The following is a 15,564-nucleotide window of genomic DNA, read 5'->3' on the forward strand; positions in this document are numbered from 1 at the left end:
AAAATATTGTTAATTTATTTTGTTCAGCTAGAAATACTGTCTATGCATTTTACAGTATCTGCAGTTGCAGAAGTATTGAAAAGACCTTCTGAAGTAAAAACCATTTCCTGTTCTTGCAGGCAGCCATGCAATACACTTCATTAACTCAGAAAACTGTCTGAAAGGATTTTCTGCCCTGTCTCCGCTAGAGGGAAGCCATTGTAGAACATTAAGGATTTGCTGGATAGAAATCTTATTCTCATTTCAATCCTAAACATCTGTAGCTGATTTCTTCACTGGTAGTTTGCCCATAGCCTGGTTTTGAAGAGGACCTGGTAAAGGGAACTACCAGAGCAATTTATTCAGCTAGGTAAACTTGCAGGAGGTTCTCCTGAGGATTATTTTTGCCAAGGGCAAAGTAGGGTTTTTCTTCCTAGGGATGCTTGTATGGCCTATTGTCTTTATTTTGGGCATACTGTGCTTAAGTTGTTCCTTTCCCATGTTTCATCTGTTTAAAGCAGAGATTGTGTAGGCTTCCAAATTCCTTTTTTGTAGGCTACAAAGACAAGTTTTTGGTTCTCTCATATAACGTGATTTCTCCTTTGTTTGGATCTTTCTTGTAGTCATCCTCTGCACTGGTTTCACTTAGATCTGGTGGACTGTGAATTGATCACACCTGGGCGTTCTGTACCTCTGGTGGTACTACTCTAGTGTTACACAAATCTGTTTCTTATGCTTTTTAAAGCAGCCTTTTCCTTTTTTTTTTCCCCTGTTACAACTTTGGTGACTGACACTTATTCTGAGATGTATTAATACGCTTTTCCTACTACTCAAAGGAACTTAGAGTATAAAGCAAAAAATTCGTGTTAGTAGCCACAAGTGTATCACCTTGAACTTTATACTGGTGAATTTAATCCCATTTCTGCAAAACAACAGCTGTAAAGGTGATTCAGTTCTTCCTGTGTAATGTCTTCATACTGCTTTTGCTTTGCACCATCTAGCATTGTTTGAACAGCAAAATTAATCTGTATGCACCTGGATTTTGCACCATGATTGTTAACAAAATGCCAGACTTTAAGTACTTACATGGTTTAGTCTTGGAGGAACTCCTCTAGTAACCTAGAAACCTCAGTGTTTCTGCTTCCAACATGCTGTATTTTGCTAGCTCCCTATTTACCAGTTATTTACCCACTTCACAGGTTTTTTTACCAAGCCTCATTTTCACTTGCTGAACTAATGGTTTTCTGTGTTTCAACATACATGTGCAGGTATCCATATTCTAGCTGTTTGAAAAATCCATGCCTCTCAGCAAGATTTTGCCCAATGTGACTTAACTGTGGCAAATCTGCATTGATTTTCTTTTGTTTGTCACCATGACATTGATTATTCTTTCTAACAGTGCTCCGAAGTCTTGGCTTTCTGTATATAAGCACTACATTTGTTACTCTTTAGTCAGATATCACATCAGCAGCTTGATCGATCAGTTTTCAAACAGCCTAGCCATACCTATAAATATCTGTGCTAGTTCTTTCGGACTCCTGGGTAGATAATATCAGTGCTTCACAGTCTTCTCCCTTGGTTGTGCACACTGAAGCTCTTTTCATTTTTGCTTCCAGGCTGATAGGGATAATTTCCATTACCATAGCACCAGGCTCTGTCAGTGTGCAGCTGTCATCCTTGCCATTGAAATTAGAGGCAGAAGTGTTTGTTCAGTATTGGCCTTGATGCAAATTCCCGCTAAAACAAATTAGAGCTCTGTACCCATACTGACATTAAATTTAAGGGGCTGGATATTGCTAGCTGACTGTGAGTAGTAACTAAGGAAGTTGTGTCCTTGAAACTGCTTTTGATGCTAATAGATACTCCTTTATTCATACCATTTTATTTCCTGTAGTGGGCTGTGTGCCCAGAGTTTCATCTTTTTCTTCTTCTTGACCATTTCAGTTAGTCTAACAAATAATACTGCTGCTTCTTTCCTGTCTCATTTGTCTGTAGTCTACCGTCATTTTGGGACACCTCTATTTTTCCCAGCTAGCAGATATTTCAACACAGGTCTTTGAGTTGGGGCTGCTCTGCCATCGTGCTTGTATTTGCTCTCTGTTTTTCTTGACCAGACTATTTATGTTGTCTGCAGACTTTAGCCATCAGGGGTTTGAGGCTCGGTTAACAGAGGAAGTTTTTTGGGGAAAAATAGCTAGGAACCCTCATGCCTGAAATATTTCTAAGACCTCTCTAAAACACTGGTATTTGTTTACTTTTTAGATCCCCCTTTCCCAGATGTAGAATTTGTTGCAGTAAAAGGTTCCTCACCCTCGCTCAGACTCCGGAAAGCAGAAGATCGAAATGGACCAATCAGGTTTGTATCTGTGCATTCTTCACCCTTTCAAAAAACATCCTGCAAATTTATGTTACTTACATATCGGAACTTTTTCTGGGGGTTAGGTTATTTTTGTTAGCAATGGGAGAAAACTTAAGCTGTAACTCCCAGTTTCTCCTCCCTTAGCAGAGTAATATTTGGTTTCAGACTCTTACCTGCTTTCTGGAACAAAATTCTGGTTTTGATAATCCTGAGCTTTCACTGTTGGGTTTTGGTTTTTTTTCCTTTATCCACAGTGAAGTCACAGCAGATTTTTTTATTGATGGATCCAACAAACTCATGCAGACAGTACTTTTTTTTTTTCCCTAGGAGCCAGAGGAAATGGTAAACAATGTCTGTATTTATGGATATTCTGAAGTACTGTTTTCATATTAGTGTATTACTACCAAAATATATTTCTAGAGAAAAAGGATTTACACCCTAGTAAGTGCTGTCTGTGATAGAAGGAAAAGGTAATTGTAACTCAGCATTACACTAAAGCAGAAATTGTTTGAAAGCTAATAACATTTCAGGAAATGACTAGTGTAACAGCCCTAATAATTAGTCTTCCTATGGTTGGATACCATAGACTAGACATTGTTTTGGGAGGTATGAAGACAGATTTGATTATTTTTTTTACAAATGGTGTCTGTCATATCCTTCTTTAAACAGAAAAAAGACTTGTTTCTGGGAAATCATGAATAGTTTAGAGGCCAGTCTTGTATTGTTTCATAGTTGAACTTACGTGTTAGATGACAGGAGCAAGAGATAGCCTGCAATAACTCAGTTTGATGCTCATCTGAACATGCGTGAACATGTAAAGATAATGTGCATGTAACGAGGAGAACCAGCTCTAAGCTGTGCATGCAGTGATTTTGGTTCAAAACACAGTGGAACACACACACAGAGAAGTATTTTAGTATAAGAAGCATTGGTATTGAACATTGATCATAAAAAGCTGTTAAGAGGCTACAAACAGAAAAGACAATGTGAATTAGAGAATATCTGATGCATAGTATGTTGAAGTGAGGGCTAATGTTTACTTTTTTTGTGGGCTAATGTTTACTTTTTTGTTTCACTCTAGTCTTTATCAAGTGATTGTGCTTCCTCTGGGTTTGCAAAGCACTTTTATTTGTGAATCCTTTGCTGCTGCAACTTTCTTTAGTAACACCACTGATGTTAAAGGATATGTGGCAGCTGAATTTCGGGCGAAGGATGTTGCTGATAACATGTCAATTGCTCTTGGAGACAGACATTACTACGGGAAGTTTTATAATGCTCCTTTAAAGCTGGGAGAAGAGTATTATGTTTTTTTGAGAATAATAAGTGAATGGAATAAGGTAATGGATGTTTTAAAACCTTTTCTTTATACATGTTGAATGAAATGTTGCTGGCGAAAAAAGAGGAAAATGTTAGCTTTGTGTTAGATTTTAAAATTATTTTATGATGTTGCAAGGATCTGTTCGTTCATAGAATTAGATTAAGTCTGAAGCTCTTTAAGTAACTCTTGTAATTCTGTACAGATATTGATGTCACTGTAATGTTGGAGCAACTCCGGATGCCAAAAGGCAAACAGTGGAAAAAAAAATAAAAATGAAGAGCCATTGTTGTCCTCAGTAATTGAAGGTGTCTTTATTAGGCCAGAATTTAGTGAAAGAGATTACTATGAGAATCTGAAAATTACTCCTTTGCAATGAAGAATTTACCCATTTTAGTTTGTAATGGAATGTTTTATAGCAAAATATTCCAGTTCTCCAAATGACAAGGAAAAATATATTTTATCATGTGTGTTACTTTCCACATAGCAATGAATGTGAACCCCAGCTCCCTTAGGAAAGCCTTGTGGAAAAAAATATATTACTAGCATTAATTTTTTGTCATTTTAAAGTAAATATGTATTTTAATTAGAAACAAAAAGTTCCTAAAACATACATCTCAGTTCTTTCATGCTCTGTTGTCTTGTCTCCCAGGATGTTACTGTGCCACTAGTTTTCCAGTCATTACCTATCTCGGGGGTCAACAGCTTGTAATTTTTTCACAATATAAGTCTCAGCAGTAGGAAGTTTTTCTCGTATGGGCCAGATGATAGACTTTTCATGTGCGTACAGTTCCTGAATGTCAAGTACAGAAACAGAACAAAGCTATCCCTACTAAAGAAAAAACCTAAACAGTGCCTCACCCTGCCACTCAAAAAAAAAAAGTTTTAGGACTTTGTGCATACAGCACGAAGCAAGGAGACACACAAAAACTGTCTGTGAGTCACTTGTAAATAATTCTCTCCAGTTCTGGAAGCCTACACCCGAATCTCAGTAAGTGAAAACAGCTTCTATTAAGAAATGTAACTGTCTTAGTGCAAAGCGAGTGAAATAAAGCAAGTGCATGTAGTAGCTGTTACTGGTACCTACTATCTATGCAGCACATGTTTTGTGTAACGTATGCTTTAACAATAGTCTAAGAAGCTTTTATAGTACAGATAAAGTGGTTTCTGATCCTGATACAAGTCTGTCATTTGTCATAAATTTTTAATTGTGTGAGGGAATAAGTAGAAAAATGTCATTTGAAGGCATTAATTTTATAAATAATGTTAAGTTAGCCCAAAATATCCTGGAATTTGGACAACAAACTGTGTTTTTTAGAAAGCTTTACTCTGTTGAGCAGGATTGTTAATGTGTCAACTGTATACAAGTTAAGCCTCTTTAAGCTCTCCTAAATGCATCCTTGAACTCAGTTTATGTATCCTTAGATTTTATGCATTGGTTTCCTTAGCTCTTTCCCTTCAGTATTTCCTATTGTTCTTTCTGTTTGAGACTTGACTTTTTTTGCACAGGAGAGTGCAGATTGCTTATGCATCTCTGCTAGCTGTTTGTTAAACTGCTTCAAAGTTACATTATTCTTTCTCTTTCATATACACTATTTCTTGATGTTTCATCTCTAGCATTGCCAGATGTATTTTCTAGGCCACTGATTTGATGAATATTGTTACTGTTATTTGTAGAAGTCACTCTTCGCTTCCTTCCCTTAGGAGTGCATCAGCTCCTTAATATACACTGTCCTGTATGGCATTTGTTACTTGACAAAGTACACTAAGTTACATACAACATTTATAGATCATTATTAGGATTGCAAATACCAAACAGCTTTGGTTCCCAGCTCTGCTTCTTTGTAATGGAACTTGGACCTGTGGCTCAAAAGTACTGGTTTATCTTCAATTCTTATGCCCTTGTATTTTGTGCAATTGTTGGTATTAAGAAGTTAAAGAAATCCAGAATTTTAAATTTAAGATTGTTGGATGTTGAGAATTTCTGAAAATCTGATTACTGCAGTAACGGGATTTGGATTCAAGAGTTAACATTTAAAAGTCTACTTCTTAAAAAATTGGCTCTTCAATTGGCCCTCAATCATTAGTACATGTGAAGTCAGCATTTCTGTAATGTATTTTATTTCTGAACACATTTCCATTTGAATACAGACACATTAGAAATGTAAGTCATAGACTCCTAACTAACGTTCATGAGAATGTTATAATGTTATAAACGTTATAAAGTACAATAATGATATTGTACTTTATGTTCTGGCATCCTCCAGAGTCCCTTCTGGCTCCACACCACTTCATGCTGAGAATGGTACAATTTGTATCATACACGCTGCAAAATCATGGCTTGATTGTGACTTTTTATTGCCATTATTCCTCGATATACCTGACTTATTTTCTTTGTGGTAAGGGTGGGAAAATCAATTCAGATAAAATTGTGTGGACAACAGTTAAGGCAAGTAAGCTGTTCTGTTATGAGTCCACATTCATTCATCCCTTGCTCAGATTTGGAGGTCCTGAACAAGGTGTCTGCTGTGTGGTTTTTATTTTCTGTTTATTTTTCAAGGTGGAGGATTTAAAATGCATATTTCATTTGTGCAGGACCTTCAGATGTGTTAAAAGGCTGGTCAGATGATCTGAGGAGATCGTTGGGGGTGTACAAGGAAAGTAGTTAGGAAGTTGGAGATAATGGAAATTACCGTTTTTCACATTGATGAATTTGGCAATTGGTGTATAGCAATGACGGAGACCAAGGGAGAATTTGGGAACAAATGAGAATTTACTGTCATTATCATGAAAACCTTACTTAAGTGGAACAAATTGTCCACCCTTGGGAGTGTTCTGCTCCATGAGGGATACTGCTAATAAAATAACTCAAACCCATCTAATATCCAATGATAACTTTATGGATTCCATGCTGTGCAGAGAGCCAAGGCTCATAGTGAAAGGCAAGAACTAAAAAGGCAGAGTTTACACTTACTTGAGATTAATTTCTTTAGCATAGCTTTTATTTAGTGTCAACATTAGCTTTTTTGTGTCAAACAGTTCATACATGTAACAGAATTAAGAACAGGACTGTGAAAGGTGAAGATGACACAAAGTCTTTTCAGGAAAAAAGCTATGAGTTTTTTGGAAAATTGGAATGAAAATGAGCCCTGCTGTTAAAATTAGCCTAATAAAAGTCACCTGGGAAAAGTGCAAAATATTTTCTGTTTTCTCCAGAAGTCTTTTAAATGTGCAGCTGTGGAAGGGGTTTAGCTACCTGTGAATATCCAGGATGAAATACAGACTTTGAGATCCACGGACACTCAAGTATTTGGAGGAGTCATTTTACTGATAACTTTCTCAAAAGGTGCCAGTTCGTGGAAGGGATTTATAATTTGATTCAGAATACAGTATAGATCACTGAACTTTGCTGAGATTCCTGGGACCTCAGTAACTTCTCTGATAGGCAGGAGATCACTGATTTCCTGCAAACTAGAGTATGTCATGGAGGTAGCTATTTCAAGATGATGGCACTTACAGCAGTGCCTCCAGAATCTGGCATTTGGTTGAGTTTTTTAAATCTGCCCCTTGTTCTTTATTCTCCCTCTCCTAAGAGGATTTTCTTTGTCAGTGTTTTGTCTTTTTAAATAACCAGAAAATTCCTTCTAAAAAATGCATTTAAGAAACAATTCAGCATGCAGAAACACAAAAGTAATATTAAGCACAGAAATGTGCCTTTGTCCTTTTGTGCAAACGCTTTGAAATGTAGCCTTCAGTTTCATAGAAACGTACTATTATCCAGAGCAACATAATACACATTTTGCCAAAACATTAAAGATACATGGGCATGTATTCTGTGAAAGTCGTTTAGCACGGAAGTATGTATAGACGCACTACAAATATAGATTTCACAGTAATTATACAATAGACAATAGGACTTAGAATTTCTTGTGTATGTATGAGTGTGAAGTGCTAGGGGGAAAAAAAAGCTCTACAGGGACCAAAGCTTGCTGTTAAAAAACCCAAACTTGTTAAATAAGTCTGCAGAAGCAGACCCCTGATAAACATTTATTCAACTACTGTGAACATTAACTACTCTAAGTAATCCATAGAAATTGTTAAAAATTATCAAGCAAGTTGTCATAACTGAAAAAACTCCTACATCTAGTATTTGAAAAACATGTCATCAAGTACCATATTTTAATATATGTATTCTACATAGGGATAGATTTAATACAGCATATTCAGTCCTACCTTAGCATTTCATAAATTCTGAATTCTTATCCAAGCAGCTTCAAAGATTCTTCTATGTTACTTGCATGCCTAGATGGTAGAAAGAAAGGAAGAGTGATAACCTAAAAGACTTCAGCCAGACTTTCATCAAAGCTCTATTTCTATTCTTATCTTTAGAGTTTATAATCTTTTCAGACAAGCTAGATGCTGCTACCAGGGAAATAACAAACTCCATTCCCAATAGTAATAAAATACAGTATGTTGTGGATGGCTGCTCTTGCAGAGGGTGTTAGTGATAATAAATTTCTCTCATGAGAAACAGTGCCTTTTATGTTTTCATTTTCAGGTGACAACACAGTCCTGTGCTGTTTGGGCACATATTAAAAGTAAGTCAATTTTTCCTTCAATGAGAAAACAGAAATTGTCATGGCTTTGCTTGGCAGCATAAACTAATAATTACTGTGGCTGTTTCTTCATTTGCCATTGATGGTTGGTTGACTTTGAGGATTGGAAAGGTTAGTGACAAAAAATTTTCCTTGCACTTCAGTATTCCATCTTAATGGATTCGGTATTACGTTCTAAAATGGATTCTCTGTTTTCTCCCTGGTTTTCACTATTACTCTTTCTATCCATCACATGCAAATCTTTACAGCAATTTTTGTGCACAAAGGATTTGAAGCAAGGAAGACGTGAAATTCTAGAAGCCTGTTTTAAGATAGTTCTATATTTGCTAAAAGTTTTTAGTTTTTTTCCTAAAAAACACTTTCTAGCTTTTAGAAGCCACATTATTTATTTTGATGTGTTCAGGTCGTTCTTGGAGAATTAAGTCCTTTTATGAACTTAGGAAAATAAAAGACACCATGCAAAATGAAAAATATGGCTAATTTTTGTACTTGTAAGTACGGTTTCTTTAAAGTATAATGGTATAACTTTAAAAGCCAGTGAATTTCTAAGCATGGTTTTATCTTTTTGGCTATAAAATGTTTCCAGTGAATGAGTTTACCTCAGAGAAGTTTGGAATCCACTAGAGAATAAGTTTCCCTCCTTGTCACTATGGTAGAAAGTACTCTCTTCAGCCATTTCATTATGTTTCAGCAAAAAGCAAACATTCACCTCTCCTGACAAATGAAGCTGATGTCCTCTACAAATTCTCAATTCTGCTTTTGAGTTGAAGGACTCATGAATTGGAGTTAGGAAATGCAGTGACACTGGAGTGTGACACAGTACTTTGGAATGATAATAAATCATATGGTGCATGGAGTGCTTGAGGTGCATCTGTTCACAAAACCCACGTCTGACTATTGCTATTACTGATGTTCTGGTGACAGCTGTGTGTTTGTTTCTAGGTTGCCTTTTGTTGTTTACTCTCACAACCTAGTTCATTTACCACTGCACTTAGAATATAATTTAGGCAGTTGTGGTTGAGGAGACTTGGCTGAGATCATGGATTCCCTAGGTTTGAGGGCTCTGTTGCTAGAGCTGTATAGGCAAGAGCTGTAAAATAACTCTTGAAAGAAAATTGTCCTCTTCTGAATTTGTAATTTATCAGCTTATAGAGCATCATCAGAGGTTGTCTTATGTAAAGGTGGATTTTAGTTTTGGGATGAAAAGAGTGGGCATTGGAAGATGGGAATAGGACAGGTCTGGCCTTTGGCTTTCTGTTTTAAATCCATGTGCCTTTATATTGAATGGACTTCTAGCCAGATGGTGTCTTTGGCCTAAGGTACTTCTGCAGCTGGAGACAATGAGAATATTTTTTGCTCCCTGAATCCTTTGAGGAGTATTTCTTAATTCAACTTGTGTGGAAGGCAAATCTGTAAATTAAATCTCAACCAAATGGGCCTGTTTCAGATGCCATCTAGACAAAGCTACACATTGTATGATAAATCATTGTCATAAAAAGTAGTAGAAAGCTGTTAGAAGCATACTTCCTTCTGTCACATACAAGTAAAATGAATTTTGAGGGTTTTTCACCAAATACACTCTGCAGCATGTAGGGAGGACAATTCTGTTGTTTTTATGGAGGGCTGACATCTGCTCTAGAGATGCATAACTTGCTTTTGGAAACTGGTGTTACAGTGATGTAGGGACAGGTATAACATTTACCAAAACTGAACATGCTTGTAGGTTGGACAGATTTTCCTTGCATGGTCCCTGTCTGAAATTCTTTATTTTGCCAGACTCACAGTAAGTTTACAGGTGAGAGGTGCTGCACAGATAGAAGCCTTGCTTCACTGAGCCGTGTTAGGCAAAGTCAGTAAACTGGTCAGGTTCTCCTTATGGCTCTGTATGATTTTTTTTTTTTTGTGCTTCAGATCAATTGTTGAGTGTGTTTCAGGTGAGCACCCAGTCAGTTTTGTGCCTGTGCATTCAGATGAGCCAAAAAAGAGTTCAATTTAAGTAACAGAAGTTGTTTTTTCTGATGTTCAGGCACTCGGATTCTCATTATGGACATATACAGTAGTTTCACTGAAGTGAGTGCCATTTTTGCAAGAATTTAAATTTTTGCTAAAACATGAAATACTTATGCTTGCAAGATTTAACAGCAAATAGAGTTTTGGAATCTTGCAGGAAAAAGATGCAGCATCCTAGAAATCCAGTAAGAAATAACCTTTGACTAATACTGAAAATGGGATAGAGGTGGCTGGAAGGGATTGAGTTTCTATTTCCTCAGGTTACCTTCACCAGTAGTCCTTAGTAATTCTTGTTTTGACAGCAAATCACTGTAAGCCTTTTGTTCTTTGCCTGGGTGGCGTCTGGTATTACGGGCTCGGGTAATGCTGTCATTGCCAGGTTTATTTCTGTTCTGTCACTTGGAAAAAAAAAAAAGTAATAAAAGAATGGGGAAGCGAAAGCATGCCCAGATTGTAGAAATTTTGAAGAGACGCATTGAGCCATGTAGTAAAGCACTAGGATTATCTGGCACCAGACACCACCTTGGCATATGATTTAAACTGAAATTGCCAGTGAAGAAAGAAAAAGGCAGGAAACAGAGGGATGGAGAAGTATAATCACTTCTGAGACATATATCATTTAATCTTACTTCCTCAACTGGATGGTAACTACTAGATAGTCAGCTCCATTACTACCTGACTGAGTAGTAGGTCCAGCATCTGACTTTTGTTACAGTTCTTTAACTGAGCAGGCTCAGTTGGTCAGTCACCAGACTGAACCTATGCTATTTGGTGTTTATTTATTTGAATTGTTTGATATTTTCTTTTAGGCTTACCACCCACTCTGCAGTACATGACTGCTGTTGGATTCGGGTCAGTTGCTGCAGTCTGTCTTGTATTGTTCCTCTCGTTCTCAGCAGCACGGTATGTATTGCTATTAACTCCAGTTTTGTAGTTCTCCTGCAGAAGGCTTATGTGTTTTTGTTTTCAGATAATTTTTCTTGCCAACCTGCTTGGTTTAGGCCTCTTGGGTGTTTAGAGACTATTATCAAGAGTTCCTTCAGTGGTCACTAACACTCTCCATTGCTTGAACTGATGCCTGCTCTATCTTTGCAATCATTGGCGTAACATGTGAAAAGTATGGGGCTCATCTTAATAAAGGAAGGATTCAGACAATGAGTAGCAACAGGAATTTAGTTGAGAGGTGTTTTGATTTAGTCGTAACTAAATAAATGTTTATATGCTGTGCCACTCTAAAAGTGAAGTCATACACACAGAAATGTTGATGTTATTTTCCTATGCAAGGAGCCAATTTCTACTCTTCCCAACTCTATTCAAGAGGCCTAAAAGGATTGTTTTTCAGTAGTGGTTGATCTTTAGCTAAAGGCCATGATAAAAACATGTAAGACATTTTTAAGAAAATTATTTTGTTCTGTTTCGTGATCCTTCAGGGGGCAGTAAGTTTATAATTGTCTTCCTTTCAAAGGTAAAATAAATATGTGCCTTTAAGTAACTTTGAATGTCTATATATGTGTCAAATCTCTTGACCAAAAAATACCTCTTTGTTGTTGTTTTAATATGTTTATATCTAAGAATAGTCTTCTGACTTGGGTTCCTTCAGAAGTCAGGAGCCTCCAGTTTGGGGGCTGTGAGGTATAGAGTGTTGATTGATTAAGTTGCTTATTTGGCATTCAGAAATAGAAGGAGCCAGTCTTATACAGGGCTGGAGAAAGTAGGGTTATTTGGGTTATTTGTAGTTGTCTAGATTTCAAATCAGTTCTTACAATCTAAATTCCAAAATAAAGGTTCCACAGGGTCTTCATTTTCCTTAAGTAATTAAAGAAAGGGATCTCAGAATTCCCTTGGCAATAGGATGCAGTGATAAACTTTAGCTTGCAGGGTTGATTGGTTGTTTTTTTTCAAAAACATTGTCAGAGTGAGCTTTGGCATTTGAGGTAGAAGGGGCTATAACTGTCTTGGTGTCTAAACTAGCATTCCTGGCAGAGGGTTTATTGCAGGAGGAGGGACTGTCATGGTGTGAAAGGCTTCTCAGTTATTTCACTTTCTCTGGCGAAAATGTGTCAGAGGGATATAAATACTTCGTAAAACTATGTCAAATCAATTAGCATCACAGTGATAGGAGAGCTATTTAAGTTAATAGACAGTACCGGAAGAATCACATCTAAGTATGAACCAGTTGTGAATGAATGTAGAGAAGATTAGGTCCTGAACTTCCATTTCAGTCTTCTTTAAAAAGAAGTGAGAGCAAAAAAACCCCAGGTGTGCTCCCTCCTTAGGGAGCTGAGTACATTGAGTACATCTGACAGGCGTCATGCTGTAATGTGGTGTAATGTTGGGGGCCAGGACTTGATAATTCAGCAAGTATCTTTTAGGCCTTTGATCCCACATACAGAGAAATTCTTGAATCCATGCTTCTGTTTTAGAGAACATCAGAATACTTGGCAGAAATTAAAGCTTCCCCATCCCAGTAGGAGGAAGAGAAGGGAAAACCCAGGTGTCACTTGTGACAAGATCCTTCACAGTGCTCTCGAAGTAGCTGTAATATTCATAAATAACAAATACTCTTTTCATTTTAAATAAGCATGAGTTTAATGCATTTCTGAGTAAGAATGTAATTTGAAAATTACATTTTCAGGGCCTTCAGCCCTGTCCAGTTGTAAAGCCATGGTCCTGTTTTAGGCACTGTACTTCAAGAAAGATGTGGCCCATCACGAGAAAGAGACAGAGGAACTCGACAAGAGAGACATGAGATCTGTTGATCCAACTGCGAATAGGGTAATCTACTCGTAGGTTGCTTAGCCTGGCAAAGAAGAGACTGCCAAAAAGCATTATATACAAATATATGAAAAGCCACTATAGAAAGACAACTTCCTCCTGTCCAGGGTGCTCATGGTACATGTACCATCCATGGACAGTATACCCATGTGCTTCTGAGCGGTAGGAGAGGGAGGCATGGGAACAGATCGCTGCAAATGCTGTGAAACCATGGCTTCTGGGTGGTCTGCAAGAGCAGGTTAACAAACATTTGTCAGTAATGACACAGCTACAGCTGATCTTGCCATGATGTCAGGTGAATGGTCTTGGATTGTTTCTTGGGATCCCTGTAAGCTTTCCTGTTGTGCGGTGTCTGTCACAAAGAACCACTGTATTCAAGTGCTCACCAGCTTGCCACATGTCCGCTGCCTCAGGGATTATTTTACCTCAGTGGGACAGATTGTGAATTCCCAGTAGTGTGGTTGCTGACATGTTTTAACTATTCCTCAGCGAGTAATAGTCTGGCACTGGATTCACAAAATGCACAGCCTGATTGTTGATGTCCTTAAATATTATTAATTTCTTTCATTTAAAAAATTCGTTAGCCCATGAATTGGCTAATGTTGTTGTTGCTGTTAAGGTGCTTTGTCGCACATTCACCTTGCTTCATTCCTCCTAATCTTTTGCTTCCTTTTATATGTGATGCCCACTCAGATGCATAAGGATGGTGCCAAAACTTCAGCTTTCTGAAGATCTGCATTGGGCATGAGTGTTGTCGATGCCAGAGTTAATGTTGGTCAGGTAGTCATCAGGCCCTATGGGAATGCTTCCTACCCATCTCACGCTGGCTATAATACTCAGACTTTATACCAGCACCTTAGGTCTTAAAAAAACTTTAGAAGCTCTGTCATTTATCCCATCAATATGTGTGATGCAAATTCTCTGTCAGGTCCATGCTTGAGTCTTGGAACTGTTTTTAAGTGTGGGGTTTTTTTTAACTGGAATTTTTTCTCTTTCTCCAGCTCTTATCTCCAGAGCACAGTGTACTCCCCGCCTGCTGCTTTAGCCTGTGAGGCTGTACATTTATCTGCTACGATGGACGTGGCACAAACAGGGATTACATCATCATTCCTAGAGACTGAAAATGTCTCTCTTCTCTGATGTGTTAACCCCTGAAGTCAGCATAGAGAAAATGCACTCTTCTTACCAAAGCCAGCATCTGTCGTATATAGATGTATCTGCACGGCACATATGTACTATAGCATGGGCCTTTGAAATGTGTTTACTATTGGAAGTGAGGTGTTTATTGTCTCCCCTTGTTTCCAGATGGTGTGGTATGTAAAGGAGAACCTTACCTTACAAACAGGTTTGTGTCAGAGACATTAGCATGTGTCCAGTGTGTTGGCCACAGCCTTTCAGCGATTCCAGCCACATCAACGCCTGATAATGAGTGTCTGTGTTGTACTTTATTACATGAATAATCCCCGATACAGTTGACACTGGGGATCAACTGCTACTTTAGATACCTTAGGAAACAGAAAGTGGCCCATTATGAGAGAAAATACAGATCAACTCTTAGATATAAGTGCCTGTTGTATTTCCAAGTGTAAAGGTAGATTTCTATCAGTCACGAGTAATAGTACTTCAACAACAAGTACAGAGTTGTTAGCCATGAAATTGTCACATTTAAATAGTGTCAGCAACAGATGTGTTCCAGAGATACTGCAATCATTGCTCATAGCAATTAGCAATAATTACAAATAATACACCAATCTATAAAACTGCAGTTTGCCAACAAGCTGAGTAGCTTTAATGGCATGTGAAACTAATTTAAATAAGGAGCTACCTGTGTTAAGTGCAGTTTTGTTAATCTCTGTTCTAATTACAGCTGAGTAAAGCCATTAAACCATTGTCTGGTTAATGAGCCGATATGTAACATCTGGTTAGAGTCACTTAATAAAGTACAATTAACCAATTTCCTATGGCATACTCCCAGTTAATATTTTTTCCTTCTGTAAGAAAGAATCAAATGCCTTTGATTACTTCCACTCCTGTTCAGAAGTTGCTTTTAGATATATTAGGAAAGTCATTCTGTTAAATGGTGAAATAAAGAAGTTTTGGGTTTTACTCAGTTTTGTTGTTTTTTCTAGGTTATGTTTTGTGTTTTATCACTTTGAATGTATGAGACCTCTTTTTTTTGAATGCTAAATATTGCTGATTCCTGCTGGCTTTATAATTTTAGATGTTCTATAATTCCTTTTTTGGTGTTTAAAAAGGGTATTTTAAAGTGTAACAGCAGAAAGCAATTACAATCAAAGTTACATGAGAGAGCATTTAACTGCTGCATCTAACTGGGGGTGCTTTTTTCAGATCTGAGCAGATACCATTTCTTTTTATCCAGCATTTCCACTGCCTACTAAATCTGCCCTTCAAGTTAGTAAGTTTTCAGTAGCTAGTAGCTGAGTAAGAACACCTTTGTCTGCATTAGTGATTATGAGTTGGTTATGTTCTCCTTTGCTGATTGAGTAAGA

General features: G+C 37.4%; 1 protein-coding gene across 3 annotated transcripts in view; it reads left to right on the top strand.

The window, feature by feature from the left end:
• SUSD1 (sushi domain containing 1) overlaps positions 1–15,160 on the top strand; it is a 49,149-nt gene extending 33,989 nt beyond the window's left edge. For all 3 annotated transcript variants that reach the window (XM_075739386.1, XM_075739387.1, XM_075739388.1), the window contains exons 12-16: positions 2,242–2,335; positions 3,420–3,675; positions 8,212–8,251; positions 11,089–11,182; positions 14,056–15,160. In XM_075739386.1, the coding sequence (XP_075595501.1) occupies positions 2,242–2,335; positions 3,420–3,675; positions 8,212–8,251; positions 11,089–11,182; positions 14,056–14,194 (623 nt within the window). In that variant the 3' untranslated portion in view covers positions 14,195–15,160. The remainder of the gene's footprint in view (positions 1–2,241; positions 2,336–3,419; positions 3,676–8,211; positions 8,252–11,088; positions 11,183–14,055) is intronic.
• The last annotated feature ends 404 nt before the right edge of the window (positions 15,161–15,564 follow it).

This window comes from Balearica regulorum, chromosome Z (genome assembly GCF_011004875.1).
Source record: "Balearica regulorum gibbericeps isolate bBalReg1 chromosome Z, bBalReg1.pri, whole genome shotgun sequence".
Classification (NCBI taxonomy): domain Eukaryota; kingdom Metazoa; phylum Chordata; class Aves; order Gruiformes; family Gruidae; genus Balearica; species Balearica regulorum.